At 50.8% G+C, this 12,183-nt stretch overlaps 2 protein-coding genes and 1 non-coding gene across 4 annotated transcripts; 1 reads left to right on the top strand and 2 right to left on the bottom strand.

Annotated features, from left to right (window-relative positions):
- Positions 1-10: 10 nt before the first annotated feature.
- On the top strand, positions 11-4,490 carry LOC147207047 (ankyrin repeat and SOCS box protein 13-like). 2 transcript variants are annotated; one of them, XM_086110273.1, is made up of 6 exons: positions 11-239; positions 1,000-1,199; positions 1,768-1,918; positions 2,002-2,136; positions 2,881-3,072; positions 3,972-4,490. In XM_086110273.1, exons 1-6 carry the CDS (start codon positions 197-199, stop codon positions 4,124-4,126), a joined length of 876 nt encoding a protein of 291 aa, XP_085966399.1. In that variant the 5' UTR covers positions 11-196; the 3' UTR covers positions 4,127-4,490. The 2 variants fall into 2 exon arrangements, with proteins under 2 accessions (XP_085966399.1, XP_085966398.1); XM_086110272.1 differs by having other exon boundaries at positions 1,000-1,250.
- Positions 4,491-5,001: 511 nt separating this feature from the next.
- trnay-gua (transfer RNA tyrosine (anticodon GUA)) lies at positions 5,002-5,089 on the bottom strand. The gene is given in 2 exon segments: positions 5,002-5,037; positions 5,053-5,089. It is a non-coding gene; the product is annotated as a tRNA-Tyr (tRNA).
- A 1,216-nt stretch (positions 5,090-6,305) lies between these two features.
- Positions 6,306-10,868, bottom strand: LOC147207045 (neuroepithelial cell-transforming gene 1 protein-like). The gene is made up of 12 exons (XM_086110271.1): positions 10,614-10,868; positions 10,072-10,138; positions 9,732-9,791; positions 9,423-9,530; positions 9,182-9,358; positions 9,045-9,107; positions 8,866-8,962; positions 8,387-8,463; positions 8,050-8,307; positions 7,796-7,966; positions 7,399-7,585; positions 6,306-6,684 (listed from the first exon to the last, which is right to left on the bottom strand). The coding sequence occupies exons 1-12, from the start codon at positions 10,748-10,750 to the stop codon at positions 6,410-6,412; spliced, it is 1,677 nt and encodes a 558-aa protein (XP_085966397.1). The 5' UTR covers positions 10,751-10,868; the 3' UTR covers positions 6,306-6,409.
- Between the last annotated feature and the right edge of the window lie 1,315 nt (positions 10,869-12,183).

Here is a 12,183-nt window from a genome sequence, read left to right as displayed (position 1 = left end):
TGTGACTACATTTCCCAGAGTTCCACGCTTTCGCTCGCTCCTACAGTATTTCATTGCCCGAAAGGACTTCTTGGTCGAGAGGAACGTGAGCGCACGCGCGGCGGCAGCGTCCTCCGGCCACTCGACGAGTTTTTCGGGGTCGCGATGACGTCCGTCGCCCGCGAAAAGTTTTCTGGTGGACGGTGAAGATGACGACATGGAGATAACGCGGAACAGGCCGTCCATGTACGGGGACATCGGTAAGCGGCTTAGCGCTCTTCTCGCCGAGTGGAAAGCAAAACGTGAACTCCGACGACGGCTTCTGTCCGCGCCGCGATAGTCGACACGCCGAATCAAAACTTCCAAGCGAGTGTGACGTTCGCTCGCTCGCCGCACACTCGTTTGCCGCCCGATCGCGACGATCGAACATTGAATTCAGCTCGTAAGTGGCGAGTGCGCGAGGTTCACGTTTTAAGCTCGGAAGCAGCGGCTGGAGTCGGTAGTCAACTGCCCGTTGCGTAGTGCAGGCGTTATTACCGAGTTGCCCTTTGCGGAGATTTTTTTCCACTGTATTTGGATTTTTTGGATCGTCTCGATGATTAAAAATGGGAAACTATAACCGCACTTTGCTGCGAGTGCATATATGTGGTCAACAGCCCCGTCCAAAAATGCGATCGTTGATCAAAATACAAATCGAACATGACGAAATCAAAAGTGGGTGGCACGGTGCCGAGATGAATTGAACACTCTCAATTGGGCTGGCCACCGGTTTGGGGTCGACTGGCACGCCCGCGACCCTCATCGGGTGACGTAGGAGCAACAATCTGACTCGTCTTACGTGACAACGATGTTCTTGTGAAAGCCGCCTTTTTTTTTTTCTGCGGGTGACGTCGTTTGGCACCGAATCGAAACATCTTGTCGAATGAACGCTTCTCGCAGCGTTGCCGAAGAAACCCCAAAAGCGGGCGCCGAGAGAACGAGTGCCCGGGTCGGGATCCGTTGACATGTTGGCATTCGCAGCTCACGGTCTGGGATTCTGGACGGAGCGCTCGGAGGTGCACCGGGCGGCGGCGCAAGGCCGGGCGGCGCGCCTGCGGCAGCTGATTAGCGACGGGGCGGCCGTCAACGCCGCGGCCGCCGACTCCATGGCGCCTTTGCACGAGGCCTGCATCCGGGGACGGGCGCGCTGCGTCGCGCTGCTGCTGGCCGCCGGCGCGCAGGTCAGAAGGCCCCGCTTTCGACGTCTCCCTCCTCCGGCGCACCCGATTCCCGTGAGCGGGATGCTTCTCGGCCTTCTGCGAAGCCACGCGCCTTGAATGCGAGGGGAGCGATCGGACGGCGAGAGTCGACAGCCCACCAAAAATGTTCGTAGCCCAAAAATGAAGACGGTGGAACCTCGGTTTTGGTGAAGAATCCGCCTCCGCGAACCCAAGTGTGAAAACCAAAGCAATGTTTGCTGTGGCAAATCATGGAGAACCCATTCATCTGTTCCAGACGCTCCTAAATATGAACAACAACAAAAAAAGCATTTGGTCGAGAATAGCTGGAGAGCGACATCCAGAAAACCCGGTGGAATAGGAACGCTCGCGTTTTTTGGCTTTGTCAAGCCACGCGACTCTTTTGTCAGTCGCGATGGTCAGGCTGTCGGACCGCCGTCTAATCGGAAATCCCAAAACAAATCCAAACAAAGCGAATTTGAACGTCCAAACCCCAACCGACCGCAAAGCCTCGACGAAAGTTAAGCGGCAGGAGGCTTGACGCGGCGCCGAATGACGTCCGACTCCGCAGGTGGACGCCCGCAACATCGACGGCGGCACGCCGCTGTGCGACGCCTGCGCGGCCGGCAGCCCCGACTGCGTCCGGCTGCTGCTGGAATACGGCGCCGCCGTCAACCCGCCGCTCTTCACCTTCTCGCCGCTCCACGAGGCCTGCCTGCGAGGTGCGCTCAATCGATCGAAATATAGATAGATAGTCGTTCAATTTCCAAGTTATTTATTTATTTCTTCCTTCCCCGTTCGACAGGCGATTTGGATTGCGCGACGCTTCTGATCCAGCGCGGCGCGTCCACGGAGGCGCACGACTGCCACTACGGAACACCGCTGCACGTCGCCTGCGCCAGCAAACACTACCACTGCGCTAAGCTGCTCCTCAATGCCGGTCAGTCATCCATTGGAGTGCATACCTGTCAATAGTTCCTACGGATTTTGTGGTGAATCTCAGGTATATGGCCGTATCGCACAAATCATACGGATTCTGAAAATTTCTGGGTTTTTTTTTTTTCACCAACTCCAAATGATTTGGAGTTGGTGAAAAAAGTAACGCAGGAATACAACTCTGAACACAGTAATGCCACTAAGTAGAATGATGATTAGACGTTAACCTAATTGTAATTAAACATACATTAACATTGTATTACGGAGATCTACAATAAATATCATTGAAAATTTCGTGGGTTTTTTTTCTGCCGTTATTTTGACAGTTAAAATGCTTTTGTGTGTTATAAGGACTTTTTGCTCTTTATAAGGATTTTTTGGGTAGTTTATACAGGTTGGCGCTCCGAAAAGTTGACAGGTATGGGAGTGTCTTTTATTTTTTATTTTTTTAATAATTAAGGCCAGATTTTTGTAGATTTTTTTTTTGTAGGCGAGTGTGGGTGAAACTTTTTGGCCCCCTCAAATTTAGTCAATTTGTCATATTTTTGTTGGGTCATTTTCCCCATTTCTTTATTTTTGGGGTGTCTATTTTAGTTTGGGTATGGTCTATGTTTGCCCAATCTTTTGCCATGTATTTTTCCCCAACTGTTGTCAGTTTTTTTTTTTTTTTTACATTTTTTTGGCCCGTATCTCGTTGTGCAAGTTGTCCCAACGCGGCTGACTTTTCTTTGCTTTCCATCACTCGGAGGCGCGAATGTCAACGCGGCCACGCTCCACGAGACGGCGCTACACCGCGCCGCCAAGACGCGACAGGTGGACTTGATCGAGCTCCTGGTGGAGTTTGGCGCTGACCTGCACGCCCGCGACAACGCTGACAAGAAGGCCATCCAATACGCGCCGCCTGGCTCGCCGGCGCATCTGTGCTTTCGCTTCTACGAAGGTACGTACGAAGAAACGGCTTGGACGTCTTAGATCAGCGGTGGGCAAACTACGGCCCGCGGGCCGAATCCGGCCCGTTGGTCTTTTTAATCCGGCCCGCCGAAGGTTGGTCCACAATTAAGGTTCGATGTGAATGATTGCATTCATTTCAATTGGACTTGTAATGACAGGCATGGGGGGGGGGGGGCAATCTTTTCGACCACCTAGTACCTCTGTATTTTGTATGTATTCTGTATTCTACTTCTACTGGTCTGATCACAACCCATCTGCAGCGATGCACAGGCTAAAATAGGTCATCAACAACACTTTTGTCATTTAAAAAAAGTATATTAATACCGTACTTTCATGCTTTTGTTCTGTTGATGTTTGATATGGACTGTCAACAAATGCAGTTTTTTTTTTTTAAATGTACCATAGCTCATGCTGACCTGGCCCTTCTGTCAAATTTTAAAAGTCAATGCGGCCCCCGAGCCAAAAAGTTTGCCCACCCCCGTCTTGGATCATAGGTGTCCGACTCGGGTCCCGGAGGGCCGGCCGCCCCGCATGCTTTCCAAGTCTCCCTGTTGCAACACACCTGATGGTTCAATGTCAGGCTTGCGCAGAGCTTGCTGATGATCTGATCATTTGAATCAGGTGTGTTGCAACAGGGAGACTTGGAAAACATGCGGGGCGGCCGGCCCTCCGGGACCTGAGTTTGCCACCCATGTCTTAGATGTATCTGCAGGGGGAAAAGCCAATGCGATACACCTTAGTAAGTTGAATTACGAGCTTGGTCACGGAAGAAACTCTCCAGTCAAGGTAGCACTGCAGATGCTCATTGCTCATGCTAACGATGAGCATTTCCTCTGTTGGAGTGTGTGCGTGTGTGTGCGCGCTTACCGTTTGTGTTTTGTCCCGCAGACACTCCACTGAGCCTCCAGCAGATGACGCGGGTGGCCCTGAGGAGGATCCTGGGCGCGAATGCGCTCCACGTTTTCTCCCAGCTGGATTTGCCCAGTCGCACGGTTGCGTTTCTGTCGTACGCGCCGCCGCCGCCTCCCGTCTTCGGCGTCTGACGAGCGTTTTCGATGGCTCGCGTCGGCTCTGCGTGATCAGTCGTGACGCATGAGTCATCTTCGTTTCTTTTCCGTCGACCGGCAAAGTCCGCTTCACGTTTTCACTCTTCTTCTTTTAAATGTACAGCGTGTGTGCCGCCATCTCGTGGCCATCAGTGGAATGGAACCAAACATAAAGGAGACAAACAAAACGGGGACAAACTGTCCACAAAAAGAAAACATCTGTGGGGCGACGAACCTGGGAAACTGTGACAGAGGAGATTAGTGCGCACGTGTGTACGCACGCAAATATATCGACTGTAAATATGTCCATTTGTTTCAACTTTGTGATTTGCGGCTAAATAAAGTTTGCTGCCCGATTGTTGTGGAGATCACCTTTATATTTGGGTTGACATTGGGAAAAAAAAGCAAAGATTTCAAAGCTCACTTATTATTTTGTACGGTTAGGTCGTGGCAGTACAAACACCAAGCAATGAACGAGTAAATTCAGACAAAAACAGAGGGGGGGGGGGGGGGTCAAGGAAAAGCACACACAATTATGGAAAGAAATACCCTGAACAAAAGCTGACAAAAAACAAAATAGTTGTCAAAAATGATCACCAAAAAATCTGCCCAAAAGTGTGACCCGGTGGGTACAGAAATACTGGCCGCACAAATGACACACGAAACGGGCATGAGAAAATCAGACAAAAACAAAAATAAAACGGAACCCCCCCCCCCCCCCCCCCGGGTTGTAATAACGGGGGAAAAATACAAGTGACAAAAATGAGCGATTCAAACTGCACCATTTGGAAGAGCAGAACTTGGACAAATGTCAGATCACAACTGTATGCACTTTGTATTGAATAAACTAAGGGCAAAAAAAAAAAAAACCCTCCTTCGAGCCGGATTTGAACCAGCGACCTAAGGATTTCAGCTGAGCGCCTCTACAGTCCTCCGCTCTACCAACTGAGCTATCGAAGGGCTGAAGCAAAGTGCCTCGCGCTTCTCTCATGTGGACAAGAGGCCAGGGCAAAGTCGAGGTTGCATGTTAGAATCGAGTACGGTGGGACGTCGGACCCCACTCGGATTGTCCCAACAACAAAGATGGCTGATTTCGAGAACACGTTTTGACTCCAGCAAACCTTGAAAGCATTTCACCAAATAACTCTTCACGCACGCCTTATGGGACACGGAGCTAATTTTAGAAGAACGCGATGATCCGGTGCGACGCATTCACGCCTTTTGCCAGTCGCGGTCTGCGGCCGCGTCCAACTTTTGCGGGCCGCGCCCTCCGACGGCCGCGCGGCGTCACTTCCGGCGCGACTCCACCGCACCCGCTTTGAAAAAAAAGTCCCCCGAAAGCCAGTCCAAATCCGCCGCCAATCGTCTTGCTGACTGATCCGCCCGCGCTGCGAGGAGGAGAGGCACCGCAGCTCCTTGCCGACCACTGCCGTCAGGCTATTGAATCGACAGACCTGAAAACCAGGACCTAAAAGCCATTTGGAACATGCTTCTATTTATAGGTGATCATTGATCTACTTTTTGTTTTTCTACTTGTCCCTTTCATAATTTTGCTGCTGTAAATTGGGAATTTCTCCATTGTCGGACAAATAAAGCTTTTTCTTATCTGTACTGTATATATATATATATATATATCATACCTGTCAACTCGTACGGTTTAGCCATAGTTCACATGGATTTTGTGGTGAATCTTACGTATATGGCCGTATCGCACAAATCATATGGATTCTGAAAATTTCCGGGGTTTCGCCCCCCCCCCCCCCTAACAGGTAGTTCCGTTTGCTTTTGTCCAGAACAGGTTGGCGCTCCGAAAAGTTGACAGGTATGATCTATATATGTAGTGAGTGAGAACTAGAGTGGGCTATCACAAATTTCAGGAAAAAATGCCCACAGCACACTATCACAAAAAGAAATGATCAGGTTCAACTCCCAAATAGATTGAGACAAAATCTTTTTTTTCAGGATAGGTTTTTCTTATTTTGTTAACTTTTTTTGGGGGGGGGGGGGCTGCATAAGGTATTGTAGATTGTGCCATCTAATGTCCTGCCTGTCCACTACACCCCCGGCATACAAAAGCTTATATTACATATCACACATGTTGCGAATCACAAATCCAGACGACGTCATTTGAAGACACAAAGACACTTTTGAAAATCAAGGACGGAAACGACATCACTTTTGGGGGGGGATGTTGGTTGGTTGTAATTTGGTTTTATGTTCAGTCTGCAGAACGCGTTTAAAAACATGAAAGGAGTGGTTCATTCATTCATTCAGTCACCTCTACACTCCCGTCTCTTTCCTGTTGATGGAGGTCCGCGACCGTTGCGGCCTGAGGCGAGGTCCCGCCGGCGGACAGTTCTCGTTTCCGTCGTAGACGGCGGACGAGCGCCGCTTGGCCCGCGTGGGGGGGGCGGCGCCGCCCGGGGGGCCGCGCGGCGCCATGGCGCCGCGCAGGCAGTTGAGCCACTGCTGCTTGCGGTAGACGTCGTCGACGTGCAGCGTGTGCGATTGGCCGTGGGACGGGTCTGACGAGCTCACGCGGAAAACGTTCTTAGCTGGAGGGGCAGAGAGGGCGGGGGGGGACATGGCCTTTGAGAAAACACGCTGTCAAGAACAACGAAGGAAGTAAAGAAAAAAAAAAACACAATACGGAGATGCTGTGACTTGTGAGCTCAAGTCTGAAAAACGTTTTTAAAAATCCCCACTTGACAAAAGTCAAAAAGACCAAAAAGAGAAAATTCATGAAAAAAAATGAAAGACCGAAAAGCAACAGCACCTATATGATCAAAAGCAAAAAAATAAATAAAATAAAAAAACAATTCTGACAATTGGCCAAAACCAATGCCCCCCCCCCAAAAAAATTGACCAAAACATGAGAAAATACAGAGGACATTACAAAGTTTGAGAGAAAAACCCAGCACAAGTTTGTGCAAACTTTGTCTCCCCAAAAAGAAAAGACAAAATGTGACCCCCCCCCCCAGCAACTAAAACAATAAAAAAGCCGACTTATTTTTTTTAGATCTGGCAAAAAAAGACAAATCTGAAAAAATTTTCACCGGGGGGTGAAATGAAAAATCCTCGACCGTCTTTGGACAAAAGTGCATCGGTCGCCGTCCTCGCTCACATGCCGGGGCATCGTCGCTCTTTTTTTGTCTCGTGTTATGCAAAACGTGCCATTTTCCTGCCGCCACCGCACCCCGCTCCATCCATTTCTCAGCAAGACGATTAAAAAAAAAATAATAATAATAATAAAGTGTTGCAAAGGGCACCTTTGTCGGCGTTGGCGAAGGCCCCCCTGAAGGAGCCCCCCAGGCGCACTTCTCCGTCCTGCAGGTCTTCCAGCGCCAGGTCGCGCACCGGGATGGGCCGCCGGTACACCTGGAAGCGGCTGCGCTCGTTGCGCGTCACCGGCCGGGTCAGGACCAGCAGCTCCGAGAACAGGAACACGTGCAGCCTCTGCCGGGACAGCGAGCGTTCCGTTTATTTGCCATGCGAGCGGCCCTGATCTGACTCGGCCCTTTAATCTGCCCCCCCCCCCCATGTAAAAAGCGAGTGTTTGCAAAAAAAAAAAATCATAATTTTGTCTGGTGAAATGTAAAACCGATTTCTCCGTTTGTGGCGCCATCATTTGGACACCTTATGGAAAATGCGTGCGTGCGTTTTCACCGAGCCGCTCTTGTTCCTGAGCTCGCCGTGACACAAGAGGCCGGTGCAGCTGTCAATCAAAGGGTGGCGCTGCTCGTCATCCAGATACTCCAACTTGTCGGCGTAGTACCGACACTCGCGCTCGCCTTTCCTCACGTTGATGTCCGACAGGATCTCTTGGATGATCGCCACCTGCTTGGGCAGACCGCGCGACAATGTGATGCTCGGGGGGGGGGGGGGCTTTGCCGAGTTTGCCGATCGCCGCGCTCTCGTACCGCCCGCTCCAGGTGGGCGACGTCCGGGTGCTCGGCGGGCGTGTGCCTCATGATCTCGCGCAGCAGCAGCGGGTACTTGACGAGGCGCGAGCGCGGGATGTCCAGGAAGCTCCACAGGTCCAGTTTGCGGCTGAAGGGCGACTCCAGGCAGCGCTGCAGGAAGTCCCGCACCCGCCGGTCCTGCTTTTTCCGGTCCAGAAGCGCCTTGGCCGCCAGCTGGTTGCTGCAGTAGTTTCGGTACGCGTTCAAGCCCGGAAGCTGGGGGGCGCCACAACCACGTCACGCGCCGCTCACGCACAAACGGCCGGCCGGCCTGCTCGCTCTGCGTGTCGCTCACCCAGTCGATGACGATCTGTCCGATCTGAGCCACCGTTCCGTCGGAGCTCGTTCCGTCAGCCAGCTTTGTCAAAAGATCTGAAAGGGACAAAAAAAAAAAACCTCAAAATGAAAGCCGTCCGCAACTCCGTCAAGATGTCAAGACCCGACAAAGGCACAATTGGATTTCAAAGATGCGGCACGAGATGCCGACCTGCCCCTTTTCTTTGGGGAGGAGGCGCCAAGCTCAAGTTTGAGATCCAAATCCGATCTTCACAGATTTCTTTTTGTCGTTTGCCCAAAACGACTGCCGCTTAGCAAGTCAGTCGTCTCTGTTGCCGTTATGCGGCCCCCGAATGGCGTGACATCATGTCGATCGAACGGAAGCACAAAATGTGGCAAAAGCAAGTGCGTTCTTTACATTCCAAAATCTGTTTTTTTTTTTGTTGTTGTTCTTCCGCCGCAAGAAGCAAACGGAAGAGGAACGGGCCTTTTACCGACCCTCGTGCAGCGGGATGTAGGCATCCAGATCCCCGAAGATGTGCGCCAGTTCCTCCTCCGTCATGATGGACAGCTTGAGCATGGGGTCGTGGTACGCCTGAGCCAAGCGACAGTTGGCACGTTACGAACAAGAGCGGAGATCTTTTAGTGAGGGGGAGGGGGGGGGGGGGTCTTCAAACCTTTCGCGCCAGCTGAAGATCCTCGATGAGATCCCGCTCGCCCCTGAAGAGCTCATAAATAGCCTGCGGAAAGAGGAGCACCTCGGATAAGCTCATGTCAAAGCGTGCGGGGGGGGGGGGGGGGGGGGGGGCACAACCTCCTGTCTCTTGATCTCCTCGGAGGAGAAGGCGCTCTTCTGGTGAACGTCCAGCGTCTCGGACCACAGCGCGCTGCCGCGGCGCTTGGTGGGCGTGGGAGCCGCCGCCGCCGCCGCCGTCTTGCCGCCGCGCAGCGACGTGCCCGGAGACTTGCCGTCCCCTCGCAGCGACATGGACTGGGTTGGGAACACAAGGATTCGGCCAGGTCTTTTTTTTGGGGGGGCTGTGTCCTTCCTTTACCTGGATGGTCTGACCAAAACGTCGCACTGCCGCATTCTTGGACGGCGATATGAAATTGACGAGGGACGACACTCTGGCCAGCGGTCGTCCTTTCTTGTGCGTTGGCTCCTGCCGCACGCAACCAAAAGCGGGAAACACAACTGCGGTTGGTACAACGAAGACATCGATGACCGTTCAAAGAGCGCACGCGTCCGCTAACGCAGCAGAAAATTGCGTTCCGATGAGAAACCGGGGCGGCGACTCATGAAGACGCTTCCGAATTGCGGCCGCCCTCCGCGGTGCCAAATGCGCAAAGACGGTCGCTCTCACCTTGATGTCGAAACTGGACAGGCTGACCGTGTCGTCTTCCTTTTCTTTGCGTTTTCGCTTCTGTGGCGGACAACGACAATTTCCACGCACATTTACGTGACACGTTGAACAAAAGTATCGCTTCAGCCGGGGGTTCTCGCACAAGCTTCAGCTATGTGGATTCCGACATAACGGGGCCAATAAAACCCGTCGTGCTCAAATGCTTACTTCTCCCTACCTCCGATTTTGGCCAAAAGTTGGGATCAGATGCATGAATAACAGACAGAGTTGTTTTTTTGGTTTAAACCCTGATCTGGCTTAAGCGGCACGTAGATAGTGGCGGTGGTCGTGGTGCACTCACGAGACTGAAGTCCCAAGGTGTCCCTGGAGTGAGGAAGGTGAAGGAGCTCCCTCTCTGCAGCAGAGGTCTAATGAGCACGACAAAAACATCACATGACAGCACGCACAAATAGAGTTGCATGCATGCCACCCTGCCCGAAGGAGCCTTGTTTTTGTGAGTTAAAAACAAGGCTGGGGGGGGGGGGGGGGGGGGTTTGAACAGCTCAGCTTATGTTCTTTCATAGTCAGCTGGGCAATAATGGTCGAGCCTGTGGGATTTAGTGCCATCTAGCGGCGAGATAATAGAACGCAACAACCCAAACTTGGCGAATTTGCCGCCATTTGGTGAACGACCACGGGAAAAATCAGCTTTACATCGATTTGATGACGAAGCCGAGGCACGTGATCGTAAAACTGTGGTTTCCGGGACGCACTGGAACGCATCTTTTATCCGCTCGCAAACAGGCACAAAGGAATTCGTTTTTGTAATCCGCTAAACGTATCTGGAGCAGCGGGATAACGCTGTGAAGTGCGTGGCGGTTGGGTTTAAACGCGTCGGCGTACTTTTTGGAGTTATTTCTGCGGAGCGTTCTCGGCGAGGGCTCGGCGAAGCTGCCAACACTGGCGGTGGACGATCTCGATGACGTCCGACGAAGCTTTTGCTTTTTCCCCAACGCCGCTGCTTCTTCACTCTCGTCCATTCCGCTGCAGGCCTCGTTAGGGTTTAAAAATAAAACGGAATGAGGGTAACGGGTCGGATAACAATGCTCGAGTGTAGAAGACACAGCGACAACAGACGACCGGAGATGAATGCACACAGTCAGCACGGCGGAAGTTTGAATATGGCGGATAATTGAAAACGAACCAATCAGAGAAGAGTTCCCCGGCAGTGCCGCTTTGGACCAATCAGAGGACAGCTACCAGCTCTGCTGCCAGGCGAACAATAGAAGTGGGAGGAACTGCTCTATAAATACTGCACTCGGGCAGAATTTGTTTTCTTATTATTATTCTTATTATTATTATTACTACTACTACTACGACTACCACCATCATTATTAGTAGCAGTAGAAGTAGAATCTATCTATCTATCTCAATAATTGTAAAAGCAACAACAAAGAAGACATGTAAAAGTACTGATTCAATTCCATCAAAAGAAAACAAAAAGGAGAATATAGTATGAACGTTTCCATTTGTACATGAGCCATTTTGATAATTTGGCCCACAAAAGGTTTGTAAAAAGTATGAAATAACATTCCCAGTAAGCAGTTGTAAACTCACTACCACAAAACGTTCTGAATTAGCAACAAAAAAAGTACTCATTACTTGTACTTTATGTTAAAAAAATCGTCCGACTGAGAAGAAAATGTGTGCTTTTTTTTTTTTTACATTAATTTGAAGTAGGAATAAAATTCAGCACCCACACCGAGAGGGCCTTTGCGCTGTCTAAAAAGAACACAAGAACAAATAAAAAAGAAAACAATCCTGGTTTTCTGCATCAACGGTCTTCCACTGTGGGGAACATTAGCATACGCTATTGATCTTGTGTGAGCAAAGACACGGAGCTCAAGTCAGACAATGAACAATCATGTCTTGAGATCTAGCAAAGAATACAACTAAAGTAAAAACTATGTAAAAAAAAAAAAAAGAAGAACATATAAATTACAATACAATATTTACAGAGATACGTAAATATCCCCCCCCCTCCCAAAAAAAAAGCAGCATAAGGATTACAAGACAACTTTATTCACTCAATCTTTTTGCATTTGATCCCTTCCTCTGTATTTAATGGAACGCGTCTCTAAAATAGCATCTTCCGCTGGCTCTGTTGGGGCACCGAATCAGCGCCGCACTATTCCGAAGAGCAAGCCTTCCGGTTTTGTCACCTTAGCCGTCCGCAAATACAACGATTGTGAGTCTTCTCCACGTCCCGCGCCACTGTTGGGCGCCCGTGGAGGGAACGGCGAAAGAAAGACGGCAGGACAGCAGCTGGGCCCACTTCAGTCGGCTACCTACGAAAAGGTCCGCGACTTTTCGTGTTCGTGTGAGGAGTTGAGAGTCCGCCACCCAGAACTCCGATTTCATATGGTGCTAGAGTCTCCGTACAAACATCTACGTCACCAAATGAAATCAGTTT

Source organism: Hippocampus guttulatus, chromosome 4 (assembly GCF_054856545.1).
Source record: "Hippocampus guttulatus isolate MCC_2025c chromosome 4, RoL_Hgut_1.0, whole genome shotgun sequence".
Classification (NCBI taxonomy): domain Eukaryota; kingdom Metazoa; phylum Chordata; class Actinopteri; order Syngnathiformes; family Syngnathidae; genus Hippocampus; species Hippocampus guttulatus.
This window is presented reverse-complemented; position numbering and strand designations above follow the sequence as displayed.